This window comes from Corvus cornix, chromosome 1A (assembly GCF_000738735.6).
Source record: "Corvus cornix cornix isolate S_Up_H32 chromosome 1A, ASM73873v5, whole genome shotgun sequence".
NCBI classification, from domain to species: domain Eukaryota; kingdom Metazoa; phylum Chordata; class Aves; order Passeriformes; family Corvidae; genus Corvus; species Corvus cornix.
Genome location: NC_047057.1, coordinates 14,615,227 through 14,641,769, shown reverse-complemented (window position 1 = coordinate 14,641,769; position 26,543 = coordinate 14,615,227). Strand labels below are relative to the sequence as shown.

The window sequence follows — 26,543 nt, the reverse complement described above, 5'->3', positions numbered from 1 at the left end:
AGAAAACAGCCTTGGTTGATTTAGTGGTAACATTAGAGATCTAAATTAACTAATTTTTAATGTGTTCAGAAAGACAAGTGTATCTTTGCAGGGTGAACAAAATCTACTTTTATTACCAGTTTTTGTAAAGAACTCATTTAACTTGGATAATGCAACCACACCTAGGGAAAACCTGTGGTCTTGCAGGGCATAGTTTTCAATGCAAACAGTCCCAAATCATCTGCCTGACTGAATGATACTTTGGAGACTTCAGGTCCCAAAATAATTTCCTGTAAATCCATCCATGAAAACACCTCATTTGGGTCTCACAGTAAATCACAATTTAACTTATGTCAACAGTAACAAGCTATTTAATGTCTCTACACCAATGAAATAGATGGACAAGAAGCAGAAACTGGGAACCCAAGTTTGGAAATTGTGTCAAAACTTTTATGCAGCGATCATTTTATTACTATTTCTCCTGTATTAAACAGACTGGACAAACATTTTACACATGTTCAAAAAAGGCAATGGGTTAAGTAAACCTGTCTGCTGTTATTTTAAACTACCAAAACATTGTAGTTCAGCCAGTAAGTCTTATGATATATTCCATGTACCAAATGGACTGTCAGAAAATGAAAACAAGTCTCTTATTTTTTTTCCATGGTCATTCTCACATGCTGATGTTACACACTTTTGAAGACTCAAGTCCTTCCAAGCTCCATTTTTTGCTACTGCCTCACATTTCCCTTTAGAGACGATGATGCATTCTGTAAAGCCATCTTTAAAGCAAGAAGTCAGCACAGGCATTTGTCCCAAATCCTTTGATAAACCTTGCAATTCCCTTGGTACTTTGTAACTAAATTTGCCATTGGTCTGCTTGGTAAGAAAAGGATGGTATTTGTACTACTGTGTTTTAACTAAGGGAAGACTTAACTGAAATCAAAATGCGAAACAGAAGCTGTATATTACTGTATTAAATACAGAAACAGACAAAACCAGGTCTACATGTCAGTTCACTCGTCTGTTTACTGTACTGGACAACATTTGAACTCTAACTCAGACTACCTCTCCCTCAAAATATATTTTGTTTTCCCAAACATTATGCATAAGAATAACTCTCCCAAAGATCTTTTAAGTACACAAATCATAATACCTCAGAGAACTTCAGAAAAAAAAATGCAGACAGCTACACAGTTTTATGTACATCCCAGAAAAATACTACAGCATAAAAATAACAAACAGGATGGATTTCTACCTAATTAGGACATTAGTTTTACTTGAACAGGATGCCTGCCTGTGATTAAATGATATACACGCAGGGCTGTTGCACCTGGTCACTACTGGAAATCAATAGTCCTCTTAGTTCCCTTTGATGGCCTTTCCTAGCACTGGTTCAAAAAACCAAGACAAGATTTATGATCCTTTCAGAATGCTATGTAAGCTCTATTAACAATTTAAGTGGAGACAATCTATGGTGCAGATTTGTCTGTGAATTCTGCACTTGGAACGACTTCAGCATCACATGTATCAGTGTTATGAAGTAAAAGCACCACTTCTTATCCTTTAATGCCAGCAATGGATGACATCAGACTGTCAGGTGCTAACACCACAGCATTATCCACACTGACCTTATTCTTCATTGCACACATCTCTGGTGCACCTGCTCCACATTGCCATTGGCTGCCACACTGCTTCTCTGCCCCTTCCTGTCCTCAAAGGGTGGGCAGCAATTCTATCCCAGTAGCAAAAAGAGGGAGATGCTGCTGATTATTTATGGAAAATTTCCTTTTCCTAGTCCATCAGAAATACTTGGGCTGTAAAGACACCTTTTCTGGCAGTAGTATTGTTAAAGGGATATCATCCATCAGGTTGCCAAACCAAAACAAATCAGAGCACGGTTAATAAAAAGTATTTACAATGTTTGAACCCTGTCTGGGACTACCAAAACATTTGACGAAAGAGTAAGTACACAGTTCCAAGCCTTTTGTTTAAGTTCAGCTTACAGTACTGGCAATTTTCCCTTGTCAAGAAAAGGGACAGAAATGCCAATGGCAAATTCTGCTTGGCCTGGCAGAGTTGCTCTCTGTGCTTAGAACACAGCTCAGGTTACCCTTGTGTCCAAGCTTGGTTAAAGCTCAGATGTTATCAAACTACTCAGTACTACTTCACTTCCTCTGAAATTTATTTCCACATTTTCACAAAACATCTTTTGTTGACATTCTGCAAACAACACTATCCAATAAGGTGCCGATTTTTTCTTCCTGTGGAGTAACTTTGTACACCTGCAGAAAAAAAAAGAACAAGAAAAACAGGAAATATGTATAAGGAAGAAAAAAACTGATGACATACCTTCTAAAAATACATACACAAGAAAAGATTATTCCCCTCTTCCCCACTTTTACATTGGAAATTCCTACCTTCTTGTGACTACAAGACAAAATTTGGACTGAAGCAAATTCTGAAACTGCAAGAACAAGGAAAGCTATGAAACTGAATGAGAGCAGCACTTCTAACTCCACATGTTAAATGCTACGATTTGTTCAATTTTATTCATATGTCTCCTATCAATACTTTGACAGACATCATAACGATTATTTAAGTTACTTGAATTTTATCATGTAGGACACATATGCTTCAAAATACCTATTTAGCATGTGGTAATCTGTTAAGAGCATACATGCCCTAAGACAGCTCCTAACAGCTAATTGACATGTTTTTACTTTAACCACCCCTACAGGGACTATCTATGTACTTAAGATTATGAAACTGCTCAGGACTGAAATTTTTAATTAAATGAATATTTGCCTGAGAAAACAGGAAGAAAAAGTGCTTGGATGGTAGGCAGCAATTTGGAATTTATTTTTATGGTCAAATTCCCTGACAACATTAATAATTTGAAGACTTAAACTTTGTGATGTTAGGGTGTGACAACTAAAACTTGTTTCAACTAAAAAATTCTAAGAAATAATCAAGGTCCACTTAAAATGAGTTGTCCACTTGTGCTAAAGAAATACAGATCCTAAGTTAATTATGTCTGTTGATATTCAATCAGACAACTAAATAAACTATCCCTCTTCTCCATGTCAGTCTTCTCTTTTGGCTACACACCTTTTTAACTTTGGCAGTGTCTGTTAGTTGGGGGAGCTCATCTAGGGAAACCTGCTCGCCTTCCACCTGAGATGCTATATCCGCCAGATTTACAGTCTTGTCTCCATCCACAACCAGCACAATGAGTACTGCTGTGTCGCTGTCTGAAATGCCAAACTTTTTAAATGCATCTGAAATCTGAGAAAAGATAAAAAAAAAATTAAAATATTATGAGTCACTTTCTGACTACATATAAGGAACCTTTTCAGTTACTGTGTCAGATACACCAACAGTATAAATTGACAGACATTTTACATTAATGGAATTCTGACAAGCTACAAACCGTAACAGCATATTAGCGTTATTAAAAATAACAGTAGCTTCTACTAGTAGCCAGGTAGGCTGTTAAATGAATACATGTACTTAGTTTGGATGTGTGGATCTTAGCAAGCTTTTCTGGCAAAAAAGAAATTTGTTCAATAAATCTTACATTGTTGCTTGGTGAAAGGCTGAAAATAATTTCTGCATAGAGTGTTCTGGTCTTCATTTTACCTATCTTCTGTAGATGCACTGCTTTGTTGGCTGCCACAAGAATCTGAAAAGGATCTACAATCTGTAAAACACAACAGAAACAGTTATACAGAATTTTAACATACTGTTTTGAAATATGAAAAAAATCCTGACCACTTCATTTTTATAGCCTAATTCTAACAAAAAAGGACTAGATTCTAAAACTATTTATGGGTTTAAATGAGAACAAAGGCACCAGATAGTCGATTCTTGACAGCATGAATCAATTAGCATTAGAGTTTACACATGAAGCAGATTTAAACCGCTCCACCAAGCAGGATGTGAAACGAATCAAGACAACAATTGCTTTGGCCAATCCTGCCAATGCTGTGTTTTACACAGACCAACCCTTCTGCTGTAGGACATAGTAATGAAATCAAAGGAGGGCATTTGCGCAGAGCCTGGAGGACGCGCAAAGCAACTCGTGGGACAGCGACTGAGAGCACGGGTCGTCCTTCACTGAGCTCCCCCGAGGATTTCCACACCGACAGGGCGGCACACGCGTTCACTCACCATCGCGGGGTTTATCAGTGCTCCGTCAATGGATCCTTCCATGGCTTTTTTCCGCAGAGCAGCGGCATTTTTCACGTGCTGGAAGAGGAGCAGCGTGACACTGCGGCCAGGGAACAGCTCCAGCCGGTGCGTTCGCTCCATCCCGGCCGCCCCAGGGTATCGGTGGCACGGAGGCGCCGCTCGTCCCGTGGACAACGCAGCGCTACCGACACGCGGCCACTCAGACCGGGGGCTCAGCGCTTCCGACAGGAATCCCCAATGTCCGGGCCCCGCCACAGCCTCTGCCCCACGGCCCTTCCCGCCCGGCCGGGTGCCGCCCCTCGCCGCTCGCCCCGCCCCGGAAGGGCGGCGCCATCGCGGCCGGCGCGGAGCCGGCATGGAGCGGGCTGAGGCCTACGGCTTCTCGGGCGCTCTGAGCGGTGCCTTCCTGCTGTCGTGCCTGCTCTTCGCGGCCGTCAGCCGCCGACAGCGCGGGCCCTACATGGACGAGGTGTTCCACGTCCCGCAGGCGCAGGCCTACTGCCACGGCCGCTTCCTGCAGGTCAGGGAGGAACTCATCCTTGCAGCAGCAGTGTAACAGCCGCTCGGGGTCGAGGGTGGCCGAAGGCGGGTTTTGTACCGGGATGGAGGAGCAGCGCGCCTGGCAGCGCACACGGAGTTCAGAACCCTCCGGGCAACAATGCCAGGAGCTGTCTGGGCCTCCGGGCCGAGCGAAGGGGCCGTGGCGGGGTGGGGTAGCCGGGCCGCTGTGTCGGGAGCGCTCCGTAACGCTGTGTGTGTCGCGTCGCAGTGGGACCCCATGATCACCACGCTGCCCGGCCTGTACCTGCTCTCGGTGGGAGTGGTGAAGCCCGCGGCGTGGCTCCTCGGGTGGACGGGAAGCGTGGTGTGCTCCGTGGGAATGCTCAGGTTCATCAACCTCCTCTTCAGTGCTGGGAACTTCTATTTACTGTATTTGCTTCTGTTCAAGATCCATCAGAAGAATAAGGTACGGTCAGAGTAAAATAATTTTATGCACTTGTACAAGCAGCTTTGATGGCTTAGTGTATGTTCCCTTCACTACATATGTGAGCTGTTCTCAGTTTTCTGTAACTGCAAGTACCACCACCAGTTTGGCCAAGAAGACACATTCCTATTCTCTAATTTTTTTTAATATCTTTTTTCTCGTACAAGGTGCAGTCCTCTAAAATTTCATTCTTGCGCATAACTACAGGGAGTCCCATTGAAATAAAAGTTAGTACATATGCAGACTTATTATCCGAAGGTCTGAATGCTCATCTACTTGGGATTACTAGGAGTCCTCACAGAGCTTGAACAGCAGCTCCTCAGCTGCTCTGTGAGCAGCCTGTGTTGTTTATGTGGACTTCTTCTTCTTCAGCTGCAGGCATTTGATTTTGTCCGTGTTGAATTACATCATATTTTTGTTATCCCATTCCTCCAGCCTGTGTGGGTGACTCTGGATGACACCTGTACTCTTTACAGTAAATTGCCTGGTCCCACCCATGTAGTGTCAACTACAGACTTGATGACAGTGTACTCTCACTGCTTTTTTGTCTTTGATAAAGACATTAAACAGGACAGGTCCCAGTACAGATCCCCGTGGTACTTGGGTTGTTACTGTCCTTTGGGTAGAGTGTGACCAGTTCACCATCCAGCCAGTTTTTACCTGTCTAGCTGTCCGTACATCATACCGTAACAGTTCAGCTTGGATACAAGAATGCTGTATATTTAAAATTCTGGAGCATCCACCACTGCAGTAAATAGATGGTTTTAGTGGTTAATGGCTTCTTTAAAATCCTTCATGTTAGTAAAGTTACTTAGTTTAACTTTTAACCTTAAAACATTTTTTCCTGTTCCCTGATAACTGAAGGATTCCTTTACTATAAAGAAAGTTTCTTTTGGTGTATTTTCTTAGAGAAACCTCTTCATTTTTAAGCACATGATAACACTACAGAATTAGATCAGATAAATTGTTTCCACTTTTAATTTTATACTTGGAAGTGGAAACATAAATGTAAGAAAAAGTTTCATGACAGTAGTCTAAGCATTAAGTAATACTTGGACACTTCGTTGACCTCAGCATTTTCTCTATTCCTCTTTCCTGTAAGGTGGTGAGTGGCTATTTCACCCCACACTACATCATTCAGAAACATCATGCAACATTTTATCATGTTGTGGTTTGTGGTGTATCATGTAGTGAGTGGGATGATTGGGAAGAGTTTTTAACTGCCTGTCTCCTACCTTTTTTAAAGTTTCTTTTCTGACTCATGAATTATAATGAGGATAAATAATAAAAGCTGCATTAAAGATCAGAAACTTGGAGATGACCTCTCTGTGGACTGGGTTCAAGAGAGGTGATAGTAGAGGCACAAAATGGTGCTGTCTCACAGATAAACAGAATCTCATTATGAGATTGCAGGGGCATAAACCATTGATTTTACTTTCTTCTGCCTATTAGTGCAGCCTTTTTATCCAAGGTATGGGGGCAATTATGCTCCCACCATGATTTTAATGCCACAAATACGTGCACACCTGACATGTGAAAGAAGTTGGTGTATTTTTGTTGCCATATTTTTAACTCACCTGCAGTAATGTTTTGTACTTTCCACTTGGATTTTAACATTGTGTAACTGTATTAACATCACAGGAGCTTAAGAAATATATAGCATTTGTGCAATAATGGAAACAAAGAGCATAGGAGATGTTATATTGTGTTAATGGAATTCTCAAGAATGATACTAGTTTTCTTTTAATTTATTATTTTATTAGACATTGTCTAACCACATTTTTCTGCTTCTTTTTTAGGCTGTGTCTGGTTTCCAGAGAATCTTGTCTACATTAACTCTTGCAATGTTTCCCACCCTTTATTTTTTTACATTCCTTTATTATACAGATCCAGGATCAGTATTTTTTACTCTCTTTTCCTATTTAATGTGCCTTTATGGTAACCATAAAACTTCTGCTCTCCTTGGATTTTGTGGCTTCATGTTTCGTCAGACGAATATTGTGTGGACAGTTTTTTGTGCTGGAAATGTTGTTGCAGAGAAGCTAAATGAAGCCTGGAAGATTGAGTTGCAGAAAAAGAAAGATGAAAAGATTTCTTCCAGGAAAGGATCATTTTCCGATTTGACCAGAATACTGCAGTTTCTTGTTGAATATCTCACATCACCTAAAAACTTAGTTACACTTAGTGCTTTAACTTGGCCATACATCATATTAGTATCTCTGTTCTTTGTTTTTGTCTTTATCAATGGTGGAATAGTTGTTGGTGATAAAAGTAGTCATGAAGCCTGTTTGCACTTTCCTCAGCTGTTCTATTTTCTGTCCTTTACAGTTTTTTTTTCATTCCCTCATTTATTGACCCCTACTAAAATCAGGAAATTCCTTTTGTCATTGCGAAAGCACCCTGTGCAGTATAGCTTAATCGCTGTCATCTCTTTATTCCTGATCTGGAAATTTACCTACGTCCATAAGTATTTACTAGCAGATAACAGACACTATACATTTTATGTCTGGAGAAAAGTGTTCCAAAGACATGAGCTTGTAAAATACCTGTTAGTTCCATTCTATATATTTGCTGGCTGGAGTTTTGCTGATACACTAAAATCAAAATCGATATTCTGGATCTTAATGTATTTTGTATGTTTATTAGCAGTCACAGTTCCTCAAAAATTGCTAGAATTTCGTTACTTTATTTTGCCATTCTTAATATATAGGCTCAATATTCCATTTCTGTCACTATATAGACAACTTCTGGAGCTGGCTTTTTACGTTTTAGTAAATGCTGTTACCTTTTATCTTTTTCTAAACAGAACATTCAAATGGGAAAATAGTGATGAAGTACAGAGGTTTATGTGGTGACTTTTTTTTTGGTACTTTTATACCTGTAGGAAAACACTATTCTGTTTCAGGACTGGGCTCTGGAATGAAACAATGTCTTTTGCATCATGTAAGGACTGTTTTCCCTAGTTGGAATTGGGAAGTAAGCTCTTTGCTTATATTGTTGCAACCAAATGCAAGATCTGTTATAATGTGAAGATACTCCAGATGTTGAATTCATGAGAATTTTAAAATTCAATATGAGGGGAAATGTGAGAACACCTTTCTGTAATTACTGTAAAATAAGGGAGATGTTTACTGTCATTTTTCATGATAATAAAGTATTATATGACATGCCCTTGAAGGAATAACAGTTCATAAGTATGTTTCAGAGGTTTCTCTTTTAAAAAAGAAGGATTTCAGTATTCAACCTTTTTGTTTATTTATCTGTGCGCATATTTATTCCTCAGATCAGGCCATTTCCTTCTAGGTTTACTAGTTGTCAGGTATAAACCACTGCTAAAGTACAATGTTTTCAAAACCTCCTATGTCTCACTGAGTTTTCATCACTTTTTTGTCAGTAAATGCTTACATTAGTTTTATAAACAGAATGTAGGCTCTTAAATCATTAGAGCATTTTGAACATTTTATTTCAAACTGGTATTTAGAAAACACAGTGGAGGCTATGTGCGTGTGCGTTCTTTGAGGCAATAAATGTTACTGTACAAGAAAAGATAAATTGCAGTTGATTATGTGACCTATAAGAAGGGGAGTAATTTACAGATGTCAGACTGTAACATGCAGTGGATTGCAGCCTCTTAAATAATTGAGCTTTTATGTCCTGTGGTTCTGGGCTTACAGGTTTGTGCTGAAATCAGCTCGAGTGCACTCCTGAGTTGCACAGAGTATTTCAAAGATCTTTGATGTGTAATCTTCAGTAAGTACTAATGGCATTACTGAACTAGTCTTTTAAGTATTTTTCATGTTTATACAAACTTAATGGAACTTGAGTGTATATATTTTGTTTTACAAAGGCAAAATGCAATGTATATATACATATATGTATGTATATGTATTTAAAAGCATCTAGTGTGCATTATCAGAAAAAATGAAGCCTGTAATGGTTCCTGTCAGTAATGACTTTATTAAGTCTGAAAAATATTTGATTGCTAAAGTGTGTGGCAGAGGAGGGTGGTGTCCAAAACTTCAGGTACTGTGTAGCCTCTTTAAAGTCGTTATTGTTCTGTAATGAAAATACTGCAGCCAGATCTGTGCAAACATCATATTATCGGCACTCAAGTCACTCTGAAATGGAATTGTTTTTCAAGGGGTCAGTACTAGTGAGTTACAGACTCAGGTCAATACTGTTACTGTTTTCTTTTGCAACATTAAGACATTAAGATCAGTGTCCTGGCTCCAGTTCCTTCCCTGTACTAACACTGTGGGTGTGGTGAGCTCAGATTCTGATCAGTGCCTTCGCAGCCCTGTTTCTCCTAAGGAAATCCTCAAGCCACTCTTCAATGAGTAGGTGTGTTTGTATTGAATTTAAGATATCTGCCAGGTCACTCTTTGCTTCTTGGCCTTTTGCCAGCCTGGTAATTTGTTGTCAATGTGTACCGTAGGGAACACCATTTTCAATCATTCCCTATTTGCTTCTTCAAATTGAAGGGAAAAGAGAAACCTGAAATGGGTTGCTTTTGAAGAATCCAGCATGGTTCTGGCAGAGTCCAGATATTGTGTTGCGATTTCAGTGTCACAGATTTGGGAGGGGAAGTCTTGCGTGCCTTCTGCTTCCAATTTTGTTTTTGTGTGCCATGCCAATAAAATCATAAGATAAAGAGCATTTGCTGCCTTGAGTACAACTTCATTTGTGCCCTGAAATACTGAGTTGGAATGGTAACATGGGAAGGCATGGGGCTCTGTCTAGTATTCTAAATTGTATCTTAGATCTGAGGGTTTTCTCTGGTTTTACATTGGGGAGCAGGTGTCCATTCCCTTGAGGAAAAGAAAATTCCCTTGCAGAGATCCCTGTGTAGTCCACAGGTGTTTTGTCCAGCATGTCTGTAGTTACTGGTTTCAAATACCTCTGATGATCAACACTGTTGAGAGACTGTTAGGCTTCCTACTTTTAACAGAAGTAGAAGCTGTGTTTCAAGTGAAAAGAGCTGGCTTAAACATGTACAACTTAAAAAGTTCTTTTTTGTAGTGAAAAGTGAATGCAAAAAGTCCACCAAAATTTAGAGCACAATACCTTTCTAATGAGCTCCACCCCAGGAGACACTAGAAAAATTACTGTGACCTGCTGGGGCTGCTTAACCAGTATTATGAAATGGTGTAATATTTTGTAATGGAATTTATCACTATACTTACAGATTTTAATTTAAAAGTACAATTATGCTTAATATGTTTTGCTCATTTGAAAGCAGGCTGAGCTGATAAAAGTTTATTTAAAGAGGGAAGTTGATGAATTACTAAAGTATGAAAGGAGAACATATTTGTAGAATAAAGCTATATTTTTACTTTTGCCTATGAGCCTGGTAATATTGCAGGTAATATTCAATGTTGGCCAAGTCAGTCCAGGAATCAGGGTGGTTATATTTGTATCAGAATTGGTCATAAAGAAAGGTCTCCAAATTCCGTCAGTATTTTCTAGAACTTTGACAAATAGCACTAGCACTATTGAAATTCATTGAAAAATGGATTTTAGTATTTTGCTCCTGAAATATTATCTAGTTTAGCTGTTAGCTGTTTTCCTTAAAGACATGCAGAAAGGGTTGTATTTATCCTGCTTTATGTTGCCAAGGTCTTCTAGATTCAATAGAACCATAATTGCTTACTTTAGGTTAATTCTCAGCAGGTGTCATTTGGCAATGAAATGTCTTAAAACAGCTTTAAAACGTTCATGTCTTGTAAATTTTATTAGTTACTAATTTAGAATGAAGTCACACTAATTTCTTAAAGTATCCAAGGTAAAACCAAAAATGGCATAGCTAGCATTTCTATAATGGCTGCTTAAAAAAAAGGGCTCAGTTTTTTTCTTAGAGAGAAAGATGATTTTTCAGTAACTGTTGGAATAATAAAAATAGCTGAATAGTCATAGCATGGCTGAATTGTTTTGAAGTGGGGGGAAAAAATACAAATAGTTGAACAATTTTTTTTCTTTCAGTTAAAAAAATGTTGTTATTCATCAAGATAGGAAGTTTGATAATCCTTTATGCTGTGAACTGCATTTCCTGCTATTTGTGAGCATTCTATATTTCATTCCTTTTAACTTCTTTGACAACAAATGTTCATGTTCAAAATTAGCAAGAATTTTATATCATAAGCGATGCTGAAATATTTTTTAATCTGTTAATTTTCTAGAGGGTTGATAAAGAAGATGGATTCCTTCTGTTAGAAAGTAAGGAAAAGTATTCTGTAGTGTCTGGGGGCGGTTGGTTTTTGTCCTGTTAATGCAGCTCTGATGTTTTCTGTTGTTCACAAGGTGGCAGTCCTGTGCTGTCTTGTTGAGGTGACCAAGTGCTTAGTGCAATGCTGCTTGAAATCATAATGTTGTTCCAGCAACACTTTGATAATTAGAATATTTCAAGTTCTCTCATGGCTGATTGCTTGTTTTAGTAACTGATTTAGCTATAATATCATTGTTAATTTTAAATGCGTATAGTATGTTAAGTTCTATTAATCTTAAAAGTGTCTTTCTGGCATTTTTTTCTGTTTGGGAAATTTTCATATCTGCTCTAAGAGAACAAAATGAAACTCGAAATCCTACTGTTGTAAAGATGTCATTGTTTTTAGCAGATTAGCAGATTTCCTTTTGGTGTTTTATTATTAAATTTCACAGTATTTTTACTTTCTTTGCATATTCATTCTATTTGTTGCTGTCTAAGAAGAAAAAAAACTGAAGGACAAATTGAGGAAAGCAGAGTAATTATGCTTTTGAGACTGACACATGGTGATTTTCTAAAATATTCACTCTTATTTGGGTGATGCACATTCGAACTATAAATGTTCAAGTGTCTGTTGGCCCTATAGTAGTCAATATACCTTCTTTTAAATGTGTCATCTAGTTCTTGCATAATGAAAAATTGTAAAGCCCAATCCATGAAAATGCTTCTAATTATCTTAAACTTTGTCTATATTCAGCATCCTGATTTTTTCCCCTGAAAAACTTTGCTCTCTTTGCTTATCCCTTGTTAGATTAGACATGCTTTTTATTTTCAATTCAGTGACATTCGTATGTTACCTGAGGCACGTTTTATAAAAAAACATCCTTCTTAAAAGTATGCTTTAGACGAATGCAGATAATTGGTGTTGCTAACAAACATCCTTTTGCCAACAAAAAGGATCTCTCCATGAGACAGAAATGCTAATCTACCTAGCCATGTGTAGCTAAAATGCCCTTAATTTGCCAGTTTTTCTGCTTGATCTCAGAGGATGCTTGGGACCTCACGCTGTTCCTTCAGCTTCAGGGATAGCTGGGATACAAGGAGCAGGAAGCAAGAGGAAAAACATTTCTGCAGATCACTGTCATTGCAGTGCTGCCGTAGCTGGGAGCGTGCAAGGCTGCCAGGAGCAGGAATGAGTGGGTGCTTTTGGGGGTTAGAGGGCACCACTGTACTTAGCAGAGCACTGTGGCTGGCTAAAACATGAGGTGATAGGGGAGAGCTGCTTGCCATACTTGAGTGGGAAAGTCTTCAGCTGCAAGAAGAATCTGCTTGTTGCTAGGGCACAGGGAGAATGATCCTCTGAAATCTGACAGTGAACTGGTTTGTTGGAAGATGTTTTAGTGCTTCACTGTGCATCTGTAAATAAAAACACTGTTCTTGCAGTGTTCAGGAAATATGAGCTTGAAACACAGCTATGTGTCACAAATGGGGAAGGGGTTGCTTTCATTTTCATGGAATCATAGAATCATTAAGGTTGGACAAGACTCCTAAGACCATTGAGTCCTCCTATCAACCCAGTACTACCTTTTTCACCACTAAACCATCTCCCCAGCTGCCACATTTGTGCACCTTTTTAACCCTTGGAGGGATGGTGATTCCACCACTTCCCTGGACAGCCTGTTTCAATGCCTGACTATCCTTTCCATGAAGAATTTTTTTGTAATATCCAATCTGAATTTAAGGCCGTTTCATCTGGTCCTCTCACTTGTTATGTGGGAGAACAGACCAACTCCAGCCTGGCTACAACCTTGTTTCAGAGACAACTTTCAGACACCTCCTTCAGACCTGTAAGTTTATTATATGTAAATCACATTTTCCTGCATTTTTCTGTGATTCCCATTTGATTCCCATCAAATCTCAAACAAAGCATTGTCTGGCTAATTTTCACATTGTCAGTTGCCCAGATACTTTAGTGGGTTTATAATACAAAATTGATGTATCTTAAAAAATAAACATCATTAAAGCAGTCTTTCCCATGTGGTTTATCTCCTGGTTTTAAGTAGATGTAAATTAATATCCCATGCATTTAATTCCAATTGGTTTGAACTCCTATTAGTAACAGCAGTGTATGCCTTTTCAAAGATGTAATTGTGAGAGCTCGTGTCCTTAGCTACATTCCCATCTTCTGTAATGAGATTATTTCTATGACAATACTTTTAGAAGAGTTGATATCAAAATGTCAAAATGTAATCTTGTGAAAGTATAATGAAAAAGGAATGGTGATTATCACTGGCAAGAGTAATTTTAGGGCACTACTTCAGACCTGCAAGTTTAGTACACATAAAGCATGCTTCATTTTTCTGTGTTCCCATCAAATCTCAAAGCATTGCCTGGCTGAACTGAAATTTAAATGACAAGCTTCAAAAGCACAAAGGAGACGCAGCTAGGAACATCACCGATTTCAGGGATAGCACTTCGCCCTCGGAGTCAGCGCTGATCAAATGCCACCACGTTGTTGGTGTGTGGGAGTAAGCACAGCATAACCATAGTCCTGGCGAAGGGCAGCGAGGGTGTTCTGTGTGCTGCTTATGGGATTCCTTCCCTACTAGCTGCTCTGTGCATTCCTGAGCTGCTACAGCACTACGTCCTTCTCATTATCAATAGCCTTGTTTTACGTTGGAGATAGTTGTGACAGTGGGAATTCATCTGCCAGATGTCTTGTTGAAACCACCTTCTAGCTCGAGCTGCTTGCTAGAACCCTGCCTGTTCAGGCAGGGCACTTGTGAGCCGGGGAAGCCTCATATCCAAGACTGAGGCCCAAATGACCGAAGTTTGAGCTGATTTTCCTGGCAACCACTCTGCTAGCTGAATTTGAAAAGTTTCAGCCCAATCCAGTGTGTTGTTAACTTGCTTTAAAATCTCAAGAAGCCTTGTGGAATTCCTTCTCTCTTCAGGTCCAGCCCCTGGGGAAAGAAACAGTAACACGCCAAAGGAAAAGGAATTTATTTGCTGTTTATAGTGAAGAGTTGTATGTATCCTTGGTAAAACTGTATCAGTGCACGTTTGCTTCAATAGCAGCGAGTTTTGTTCCCTTAACTATTACTGGGATGGAATTTTCTGCCTTCTTTTCTGAAACAGAGAAGAAGAACAGTTTGCTTGAAACCAAAAAGAAATTAGGTGTCCAGCAGTTTTCTTAAGAATTAAGAAAACATATTTGGGATTCTGGAAACAGCTGTTGTCTGAGAGAAGCTTTAAGTTCGCCTTCAAGATAAATACTAGTAATTTCACTTCTCCCTCCTATACTGCTTATAAAATATATATTACTTAAATTTTGGAAGGGTGGAAGAGGGGGGTAGCATTACAATGGCCTGATCTGGCTGTTTGCCTGATCAGGCCAGGAGACCACAAGACTTTGAGAACTTCCACCAAGGAGGGAGTTACTTTCCACATTATATAAGTGAATCCTGTAGAGTTTGATATTTTGAAGCTGAAATGGAGCACATCTTTTGAAAACACACTATTTAAAGCAGTCAAGTAGTGATGAATTTGCCATTTCACTAGACAAGCTTTTGCAGAGTTAATTACTTCTACTCTTAGAAACCTTTTCTCTCTAGTTATGATCTTTTTTTACATCTGTGCAAAGACAATTCTCCCCATTTTCCTCTTCCACTTGTGCAGATACATATAATTTATGCTGGTATGTACAGATCACAGCACAACACAACAGCCTCCAGAGACATGAGGATTTGGCGCTCCAGATTTGATTTTCTCTAGCTTTATTTTCAGCATATAAAGAAGTTATGATTAATATAATTGAAGACTTCACAAAACTTCTGAGATCTTCTCAGAGGAAGTATCATCTACCTAGACCTGCTCTGTTTAGCTGAAACAAGGTCTGTGGCACCTTGTATGCGTGGATACCCTTACTGTGAGGAGCATGCTGGCTACCTTGTACATGAAGCATCAATTCTTGATTTTTAAAGTCAAGCTAATGGAAAAATCAGCCCAAAATAAATATACTAACAATTCCCGTAACAACTGCTTTCATCTTTTTTAGTGAAGTGGCTGGAGATACACACAACTATTTTCTTGCTTCTCCTTGATTATTACTATATTAATAGTAGTTAGGGCATGTGAAGTTTCAATTTGGCTGAGCAGTTTATGATTTGGCTCTTTCCTGTGGAGCTCCTTGAAGTTAAATGCTTATGGAGGCAAATTTAATTGATTGATTACTGTCTTGATCTGTAAAGCCAGGGCTAACTCAAGTAGCTTGCTGTTGTATCGAGAAGTTGGCTATGTTTGCCTTGAGACAGTTTCTTTGTGGAGTTTGTGCACAGGAATATTCTTTTTCTGTCCAGTTAAAAATAAAGGTATTCAGATTATGAGAATTGGCTGGTTCTGTAAGAAAGCCTGCTTTTCTTATCCTTATACTGATTAAACCAAATTTCATTTGCCCTAATGGGTCTCTGTGTACTCTCTAATACTTGGAATCACTCTGCTTGAGGGTCAGAGGGTGTTAGGCGTTGCTGTAGACAACTATCAGATCAGCTAACTTTGCAGGAAGCCTTTGATTTTGAATAACAAATCACCACCACCATCAACTGGGCTCATTCTTCTTGCACTTTCAAATCCTAGCTTTATAGTTAAAACTTCTTTGTGAATAAAGAAAACAGTTTTTTTTCTTTCTGGAAAACAATTGTCAATCCTACTAGCAATTAAGGCTTCTATAAACCTTAGCATGCAGTTACAACAAAGATCAGTTAAAGTAAGTCGTTTGTGACTGAATCTGAGTCAAAGATGTTAACACCTGTGAAGATTCTGCCATTTTATTTAAGTCACACACAATAGAATACATGATGCTCTTGAACTTTCTTGCCCATCAGTTTGTCAGAGAATAAGCAAGCAAGAAAAGCCTTTAAAGTCAATCCTAAAGTCTAACTAACTGCTAGTCTGCAGTTACTTGGTGAAAAACTAGCCTGTCAAAATCAGCTTCTAGTCTCTTTTGTAAAGAGCTTTAAAAGATTTCTGAGATTTTGCTGGGATGGATCTCATGATAAATGTTCTTCAACCCTTTTTGTTTTTTCTTTCAAAATGCAAGATCCTCTTCCCTCAATGTGGCTTTATTGCCTCTTGGATAAAAAATTGTTTTGGAGGTCTGTTTTATTACTTTAAAGAAATGTATGCATTAACACGAGTAATACTTAGACCAAATGGATCTATACCCTGCCGCCAAAATGCAAACAACAGTATGTATTGACAGAATATATTTAATACTTTATTTTCTCATTAAATCTAGCATAAAGTAGACAGGATAATTTGGTATCAGACTTAATCTTTCACGTTACTCTGCAAGTAAGTGCATAGATATTGACAATTCGTTTGGTCCTTTGAACATACACTTCCAAGGCAAGAGTTGAAGAAGGTAATTACAATCCAAGTCTCTTTTCCATTACCCACACACTAATTTAATTGAAATTGTAGTAAGTACAACTTCACGGGATGAATCTATTTTCATTTCAATACTGCATTCTCCAAGGACACTAGAGGATATAAATCAACAGGAACTACACACTAAAGAAATAATAATGCCCTGTGGAGATGCTCCAGCTGTGTGCTCTCAATCGTACAACCCGAAAGAACAGGCATAAAGACCTCACAGATTTTTGGATTTGTATATTCACTAGAATGTACAATGTTAAAAAATAAAATAAAACTCAGGGCAGTGACTACTTTTTTTTTTTGGTAAAACCACCATTTGATATTTACAACAATGGAACAATACAAGGAAATACAAAGGTGAAAAGATATCTTGTGACAGATTTTCTGTTGTCAGCTCATCTAAGGTAGAAAGCAGCTGTGCACCAAATCTGAAAAGGTGGATCTACTTGTTCATGTGTTCATCTGCATTTTTATCATTCTAAATACCTTTATAAATCTGATATTTTTCTTTGAACCTTCACTAGGACTTCTGTATTTTGATAACAAATAAAAGAATAAACTGAAGGGTGTTCCTGGTACATTGCATGGAGAAAAAAGATAAAAGTAGTGCTGTGTGCATTTGCAGGAAGCTTAGGCCAGGAATGAATTCCATAAAGGCCCCTCAGCCTCCACTTTCATCCCTTTCTAGGGTGAATGATCCCATTCCTCCCACCAGAGGCTGTATTTCTTTTTGCTTGGCTGTTCTTCCTTTTGTGAAGGAACCTCTCTTCTCCATGTAAGCATGTGTCACAGACTGTCCACAGTTGTAGCTGGCTTTGTCCCAGCCACCCTGGCATGCTCATGACTGTTTCTTTATCTCATTCTTGCTGCCAAAAACCAAAACTCATTGTTCATTTAAGCAAGGATTTCAAGAGATGTAAGTGTAGGCTGTACTTAACCATTGGCTTGATGGGATGGCACCAAAAAGACTGGCCTGGCAAAAGGAGGAGTGTGTGATAATCCTTCCCTGGCTGTCAGAAGCAAATTTGCAGTGTGGGAGTTCTGCTTGTCTTGATTTTCCTAGTAGAGCCTCTTCAAATGATTGATCCTTTTTAGCTGGGGTGAGCTGACAGCCCTTTTGCCTTGTCCTGAGATAATGTAACAAAGCTCTAAGCTCAGCAGACTGTGTTGTTCTACCTTCAAGAAGCAATAAAGATAGCCATAAAATTAGATGTCAGTTGTTGGCCCAGCCTGGCCTCCTCCTCTGAGAGGTTGAAGCATCAGCATCTGCACAACCTGGGAATGGATGGGTTTTCAGCAACCCAAAAGCCAAGGGTTGTTTTTTGATGTTTCCTAAACTTATAAACTATTTGGTTCTTATTTAGGCTAATATAAATTGTGTCCCTAATTCACCCATGGAAGATGTTTTGAAAGGCACAAATGCAGACCTGCACTTAAGATGTATGATTCGGGCTTCAGAAGTCGTGAGATAAACAAACAAAGGAAAAGACAATTTCCGTGGTGTTTCTTAATTTCTTGTACTCAAGGATACACTAAATGAAGTTTTGTTAGAACTGAAATAGATATGGAAAACTGTTCACCTTATAAAACCCTTGCTTTGTCCTGTATTTTTCATCATGTGGTTCCCATTGAATGTAGTGGAGAGTGGATGAGATGATGCATGAAAGAATATTTTTTACTAGACATGTGACTACAGAATAAAATACACTTTTCACTGTTTTCTATGTACATGAGTTTCCCTCTCAAACACTGAAAGAACTTACATTGGTTTCTGCTGTTGAGACGGGTTCTCTGGTGGCTCATTAGAGCTTGATGTCCTTCAAAATGCATGAGTGCAGCTGGTGATAGTGGTCAAGTGGCACTCATGAATAGCTTTTTTCTTTTAATTTCAAGTCACTTTCTTCATTTTGAATTTTGTCTGTGATATGTGACAAACTAGTGTCATTGGCTTTCCTCTTACTGGATAAGGACGTTTTTCTGATTTTGTGTGTACTGCCTTTATTTTCTCCCTGCATCTCATGGCTTTTTACAAAGTTTTTTATAAGCAGATGGTGAGTTATTTACATAGAACCAGTCTTGTCCTCTTGATCTATACTTTATTTTGTAATACTTAAAAATTGCTTTGGATAAATATATTTCCAATACACATAACTGAACAAAAAATTACAACCAGTGTTTTTTGAAGGAAATGTATTGGATAGTCTCCTTTCTTTGTAGCTATTTAAGAAAACGCAAGTCCTCATGGAAGGAAAAATATTAAACTGAAGATTAATATTTTATCATTAATTATAAAGAGATTTTTCTTTAAAAGAAAAAAATTAACCTTTATATTTTGGCTTCAATCATAGAACACAGATTGGATTTATTCCCCTTGGGAATTTATTCTCCTTGGGACAAGGAGAGTCAATATACTCGAATTCCTACTGCTCCTATTAAACCGTCCCTTTATTGTTCAAATTAAATACATAATTTGCAAATAATACATAAATAAAAATATATCTTCTAGAAAAAGAAGAACCTAAAGTGGGTGGATGAAGAAGAAAAGCCTGAGTACTATGTATTTATCAACAGAAATCTTTCAGTTTCCAGATACCTGGTAAGATGGCTGCTTCCTTCCGTCTGAAGAGCTCCTTCACAGGAGTGAGTGGTGGTGCCATGAGGGGCTCAAGAATTCAAGGCAACTATTGCAATACTTTCTGTATTTCTTGAAGAGCTGAGCTCCCATCAGCTTTTGCTTTTCTGACTGTGCCAAATTTGCTCCTTTTCCTTCATGGAAATTTAAAATAATTGCTGACAGTTTTAAACCTGAGAGCAGGTAGGTGACCTACTGATGAAAGCCACAGTGCTGAGAGTTCCTGATTCAAACAATGACATTTTTTGTTCTTCACCTCACATATTACTGTACAACATGGATAATAAGGAAAAAGCTGAGACCTTAGCACTGACTCTGTCATTTTAATTTTTCAGTTCATTGCAAATAGGGCTGTGTTGCTCTTAAATACCCAGGATTTCTTGAGTGTCTTACTGTTAGAAACTTACTGCATTTGATTTATAGCATTTCTATAACACAAAGCATTCCTGCCTCAAAAAGTAACAATTTTCTGTCCAAATGAAAATAAAATGCTGGTATGCTTGGAATTAGGTATCGTCTAGGCAGAACATCTTGAAAGATGTTCCTTTATAAAGCTGTTGCTTGTTTCTTTTTTTCCCTTCTCTTGGCGAGTATGAGATTTTTCATTACAAAATTACAAGTGGCACATGTTGTAGTAAGTCATATCTGCACTGCAAGTATCTGTGCTAACCATGAACATGACCCAAGGCATATTAGTCAGCTGTGAAGAATCACTTGTCAGATAAAGCCTGTCTGCAGGAGGACAGAAAATGTTTATTGGAATTCAGTGACTGTCAGGGGTGGTACCTGCTGCCACTGCCGTTGCTCCTCCAAAGGCATGTTAATTAAACAAGATGCAAAGAAAATAAGTCTGTCACATTCTTGTGGTCAGAATCCGGGGAGAGGTAACAGATGATGACTTAAATGGTTTCCGAAAGCTTTGTTTTGTTTTTTTTTAAATAAATTGTTCAATAGATACCAGGTTCCTTGAAATTACAGTAAAATGGTATTTTACCTTTCTCCTTGTGTTTAGTTCCTCCTTTGATACTGCAGAAGCCCAGAAGATGATGGGCTGGTGTGTATGTCTCAAACACTGATAGCTGGATGTGTGCTTATACTATAAGAAAAAGGACTAATTTATACCAATTTCCATGGCAAGTGTGTAATATACTAATAAAACTCTGTAAGTTTTGCAGATCCTCTGACTTTTGTCTTCTTTTTTTTTTCAAGTGAGCATCTGCTAATGTCAGGAGCTTCCTTCTCCTTAAGGGTGGGATGTCACAGGATATTAGACATATGATTGTATGAGGAGCTGTTCCAAGTACATCCATCTCTCACAAATAAGTGGCTATGCAGCTTGGAGATAAAGAGCTTTCTGATCCCATTGGATTTCAAGCAAAAGAGTATACTCTTACTCAGACTTTGGTTACTAAAATCACTTAGATTTTGATCCACCTGGCTGGAGACAAATTATTGTAATTGAAGCTGATAGTGACACAGTGGTCAACAAAGTCCTACAGTTTCACTGTTAATGATGTGAGCATCCATTAGAATCACTTTGCTGAAGGCTCACCTGTAAGGGCTCAAAGGAAATTGCTGTGTCAGGCTCAAACCATACCTAATTCTAATTTATGTGTTTTATTGCAAGTTCTTGTGTTGACCCTTAAATCTAGTACCAATCATAGTACAATATAGTACATGTGCTGTAATTGAAAACTAATTGTATTTTCATTTTTATTTCTCTTTCGAAACTATAACTTCTCTTTACTATAATGTATCCCAAAACTTTGCCGAAGCATCCTTTTTTTATATAGCACAGCTTCCCCAAAATAATAAAGAATTTGTCAATATCATCAGGATCCCAGAGGATGACTTTGGTAACTCCAAATATTGTATTCCTAATATAAAATAACAAATACTTGCAAGAAGTATGGATTCACATATAAATGCTGCCTAGTAATTGGGAGTCTATATATATGCATTATAACCTAACAGGGTTAGAAGATTGCAAAGTCGTCAATGACTTTGGTGTCTGCAAATTGATTCACTATTTTAGTAACCAAGCCTGTAATTCACTTTTGGGAGAAGAGAGACAGATAGTCTTTGTGTGGAAGATTAGTCTTACAGTAAGTAGTACTTTGGATCTTCTATTTTAATCATCCATAAAACAGTAGAAAAAGTGCCCTGTGTTGTATTGTGTCATCGTCTCTACAACACTTAAAAACCACATTCCCAGGGCTATTTTTAAAAGCATGAAGTGGAGGGAAATATATTTGATGAGAATGTGTGATTAAGGTTGGGAGTTTTTCAGGGTGACCTGATTTTTTATCTCTGTTTTCTCATCTTTGCAATAAGGATTAAGAGAGGAGTTTGTGTTTCATTTTAGTATTCCTGCTCATGAGCATTTACCTGCCGAGCACCCTGATTCCCCCTCAGGCACAGGAGGTGCAGCCCATACCCTGTAGTGGGGCTCCTGCCACGGGGGTACCTCCTGTGAGGCCCTGACTGCCATGGGGGAGGGCACTGTCCTCTCCTCGGGCCACATGAACTGAAAGTCCTTCCTGGCCTTCATCCCAGTGCCCTGAGGACCACGTTGGCTTTGCTGCATGAGGACAAGGGAGTGATGCAGGAGCTTTCCTGGAGCAGGATTTTTGGGTGAAAGAAGCAGAGCAGAGAAGGTGTGTTTTTAAATTATTTCCCCATGCCAGCGTGCCTGTTGTCCATAGGTCTTGCCAAATTGAGCTTTAAATAGAGTCAGACAGTTTATACAGACTAATAATATAAGTCTGTGTTGATGTTGGCACTCAAGCCACTTTGCTTTTAAAGGCTGTTCACTGAGATTGGAGCACAGCCACGACCCCAGGCGCCGGCCTGAAACTATGATGGTACAGTAAAGTGACAGGAGAAATAGGTCAGGAAGAACATCTACCTGGGAAAATGAGTCAAGACCTTGTCTTAGTTTACAGCACAGTTAGAGGGCTTTCATGCTCTCTGTCTTTGACGTCCCAAGTCAGGGAAGGAGATGGAAAGCTCGTGTTGGTGTGGTCTGATGTGGCCACTGGTGACAGGTGAGCCCTCTTCAGGGGCATTCGGGGCACTCAGGTCAGTGAGTGCATTTCTGGATTATTATAAAATTTGAAAGTGCCATTTTACTGTAAGAGTTTGATGAAAAAGAGAAGAGGGATATAGCAGAGATCAGCCTGAATTTGGGAATGACACTGTCCCTCCTGCAAGCATAAGAAGTCAGATCAGCTTTGGCCAGGGATTTAGTTACATGTGTTTAAATGAACCCCAACAAATTCCAAATTCTGAATTTCTGAAGTGTGCTCAAATATACATAGATCTTTTTCTAAGACCATCTGTCTGGGTCATGAGAATATTTGGCTGCCTTTATTGTAGTGGTACTACATGTCGCCTCATTTCGATGCTCAGCCGACTGCTCTGGAGAAGATCCCTACTACACGGCTGGCTAGAAGCCACTCCTCCTGCTCTTGTTTGCTCTAGTTGAGCCTGTGGTTGCAAATCTAAAATAAGCATTCTGAAACCAGCTTTTCTTTGATCTGTAGTGAAGCACATCTCTTCCAGTTAGAGTCAAACGCTGCATGTCAACTTGTAAAACATGAACAAATTGAAGGATGGCTTCAGATTTCTAAGCAATACGGGTAAGAAAGACTGAATATACCAATAGGCCATTTGCTGTTATTCTAGTGAAGGTCTTCCATTAAGAAGACCAGAAGAACTTATTTCTGCTGATGTTGGTACTTGGTGGTGTTTATTTGCAAGCAGCAGCAGCAGGGTTGTAAAGCCATCTGTTTACAAACCACAGTTTTTAACATGGGCTTAATCACTCAGCTCAAGACTGCTGTAACAAGCTATTTACATCTCTGTGTCAGACAGAAACATGTGGTCCTTCCATTCCCTCACATTCCCTCCCTACTTGCTCAGCATGTCCTCATAAGAGTCTGTTCTACTAAAAATGCTCTAAAGCAGATCACTTAGCATTTTACTTGGGGACTCAGAGCAGGGTATTTGCTCCCAAAAGGATGTCATTTGTCACTGGAAGCTGTCGGGTTTACCAGATCCTTCTGAAATGTGGTTTCTGAGCTGACTCCAGTATTCTGGCACTGCAGACCTTGCAGAGCACACGACTACAGTGTCCATGTTTCACCCTGCTCATGTAGCACTTTCAACACCTCTGTGTGCTACATTTTGCACATTTCCCTGCATGGCTGCACTTGGTGCATATTCTTACAAATATCTGGCTGCCCCTGGGTGTACAAGAGAAGAGGAGAGTCATGAAAATTTCCATGTCCTGATCCCTATGGTGAATTTTCTCCCAAAGAGCCACAGGTGCTTGTGCTGCTTGGGGCTCTCAGTGACAATGGGAGTAGCTTCACATCCCAGACTCTACTAGTTCCAAGATTTTCTGGAGTTTTTTTACAAGTACTTTTTAGATTAGCCAGTGGGCATGTAACACTACAAGCGTGTTTCTATAGAAGGAAAGGGTTCCTTTCAGCATGTTTGTAGACAATGCAAAGATTTCATGGACTTTACACTCTGTGCCTTGTTTTGAAACACGTTCAAAAAACTGTCTATGCAATCTGTCCAAGAAATCTTAAAATTATACTTGGATTTACTTTTGGAACATGCGACAAGGTGGACTAATTTAACTCGATTTGCTCCATTGAAAGTGCCATTTGAATGGACTGACAATCAGCATTTTGATAGTAGGTCCTTTCCTTGTATTAGTTTCCCTCTTCTCTTTTTATTGGCCTTAATTTCCTTCTCTTCTACCTAAACTCTGGAGGAGTCTTTTTGTTGGAATAGGTGACCAGGAAGATGAGTCTTAGCACTCAGATGGAGACATCTAGTCCAAGGGCAGTCTAGTCCAGCTGCCTCTAAAACTGGATTTAGATCTCTTGATATTAGTAATAATAGAGTTTAATCACACTGGTATCTAGTAGCACCTCCATTTAATTATTTTATGTTAACAGTGATAGTATTACACAGCTCCTTTACTAGAACCATCACACCTTTAAATATGTGGAAATTCTCTGCAATTTAATGAAAAACAAATTTGAAACCTCAACAATCATCATTCTCTGAGAAAATGAAATATTTTGTCAGAAATTTTGTCCATCAGCCCAGACCATGACAAGAGACTTCAAAGCTCCCATCCGTGTTTCTCTTGACATTAACTATTTCTGAGTAGAGTAATTTGTGCAACATTTGTAGTATGATGGCACTGAATCACCAACCTGGCTGAATGGGTGAGCAGTGACATTGTCTCGGAGGGAAAATGCACTGGTGCTTTCACAGACACAAGCCAAAATGGAGTTCAGCCAACTAACTCACTAAAAAAAAAAAAAAAAAAGGAAAAAAAAAAAAGGAAAAAAAAAAGAAAAAAAAAGAAAAAAATAAGAAAAAAAGAGTGAGAGAAAGCAAAGAAAAACTGCAGGTGGAATGAAGCATAATGCAAAAAGGAAGACCACCGTATTTCTGGGGTCAACCAGTCTAGCAAGTATTATTCATTTGTGACACAATCCATGTAGAAGCTGAGGAGGTGAAAAGACCAGGAAATATATACTGTACATGTCAATGTTTGCACCATTCAGTCTCGTTCCACTACAACAGACACTGTAATGGGCTGTATTATTTATGTCTTCCATAGCCCTGCTGATGCCTAGGTTTTAACTTATATTTTCCTGATTCTGTACTGCTTAGCGTGTAACTCTGAGGTTTCTTGTAGCCTGTTAATTTCTGCTCTCTCATGCTTAGGTAGACATAACAAAGCCTCTCTGGGCCTGCTCTCCAAGATCACCCAGACTGTCCTAGGCTCAAGAAGTATAATCCAAAGAGCTTCTAAGGGGGCCGGGGGGGGGGGGGGGTGGAAATTACATAATTGAACTGAAGTTTTAATTGGAGAATTAACTGATACGCAAATGAACCAAACCTATAAAGGTGTGAAGAACTCATGACCTGTTGTCCATCTTGGGGTCCATTTTTGGCAACAGCCTGTGGCTCCCAGGGTGTACCTTTGAAGGCCTTTCAAATAAATACCTATTTTATTCTTTTACTCCTGTCCAGTCTCTGTTTCTGGGAGGCCTCTTAAGGCATCACTGCTCCCAGAAAAACAAATGCTATCCTTGAGTAATCAGAGTATTTATACTGTAGGTCCTCAGTGAGGATGGATAAAGAAGTTTAGTGCTTTAAAGAATATTTGAACTTTTGAGTTCTCAATTTCTTTAAACAATTTAAAATAAAAATAATTGTTTTCTTATGCCTCAGACCATTAGTTAGGGGTTTTTTTTAAAAAAAATCTTTTAGATTAATTTATTTCCCATTGGACAAAATGTGGGAAATGTCACCGAGAAAAATATCTTAATTATATCAGTGATTTCATTGTATCAAGAATCCCCTGCTTTCTCTGCTGTTTATTAATGTGTTTCATTTCTAAGCTCTGGTTTCTCCCAGAGTCATTGTCAATGACTTGAGAAACTATTTTGTAGCAGAAGGACCAGCCTGCCTAGGCTCCCTGGTCTCCTCTCAAAGGGCACAGAAGCAATGTGTAGCTATCAAGTCTTATTGTTTTTCCATGTAGGAAATAGATGAGGATTAGTAACCATTATGCACGTCTGGAAAAGTAACAGACAAAGAAATCCTTCTTAACTAGACTAACAGGTAAAGAGAAAAACCAAACAGCTTACAGGGATGGATACATCCTGGGAACGACTTTCTGTGAGCAGACACACTTCCAGCTCAGATGTTACAAAGGACTCTGTAGTTTGAACTATCAGAGAAATGGATCAAACAGCACAGTCAGAAGGAAGAAAAGGAACAGCTGGGCACACACAAGATCAGATTTAGGCAAGAACAGAATTGTGATGATGCATCAATGAAATGTAGTAACTTAAAAAGGGATTGCCTGGTGAAGGAAAAGGGAGATAACCAGGTAGCATCACTTCAAAATCCTCCATAATCCTCTATACTTCTTCATGTCCTGCAGGTAAGGATGCACACTGCTTCCTATATGGTTCCTATATAAAAGCAGAAGATTAAGTTTTCTATCCCATTTTTGTATCTTGTGGTGACAGGCAGAGTCTTCGAGAATGTGTCACAGTCCCGAGGACACTCAT

At 38.9% G+C, this 26,543-nt stretch overlaps 2 protein-coding genes across 2 annotated transcripts; one reads left to right on the top strand and one right to left on the bottom strand.

Annotated features, from left to right (window-relative positions):
• Nucleotides 1–84: 84 nt before the first annotated feature.
• On the bottom strand, nt 85–4,466 carry TPRKB (TP53RK binding protein). The gene is made up of 4 exons (XM_010395699.3): nt 4,153–4,466; nt 3,560–3,682; nt 3,091–3,267; nt 85–2,264 (listed from the first exon to the last, which is right to left on the bottom strand). Exons 1-4 carry the CDS (start codon nt 4,291–4,293, stop codon nt 2,178–2,180), a joined length of 528 nt encoding a protein of 175 aa, XP_010394001.3. The 5' UTR covers nt 4,294–4,466; the 3' UTR covers nt 85–2,177.
• A 24-nt stretch (nt 4,467–4,490) lies between these two features.
• LOC104686912 (ALG10 alpha-1,2-glucosyltransferase B) lies at nt 4,491–11,821 on the top strand. Its single transcript, XM_039570811.1, has 3 exons — nt 4,491–4,693; nt 4,943–5,140; nt 6,958–11,821. Exons 1-3 carry the CDS (start codon nt 4,529–4,531, stop codon nt 8,011–8,013), a joined length of 1,419 nt encoding a protein of 472 aa, XP_039426745.1. The 5' UTR covers nt 4,491–4,528; the 3' UTR covers nt 8,014–11,821.
• The last annotated feature ends 14,722 nt before the right edge of the window (nt 11,822–26,543 follow it).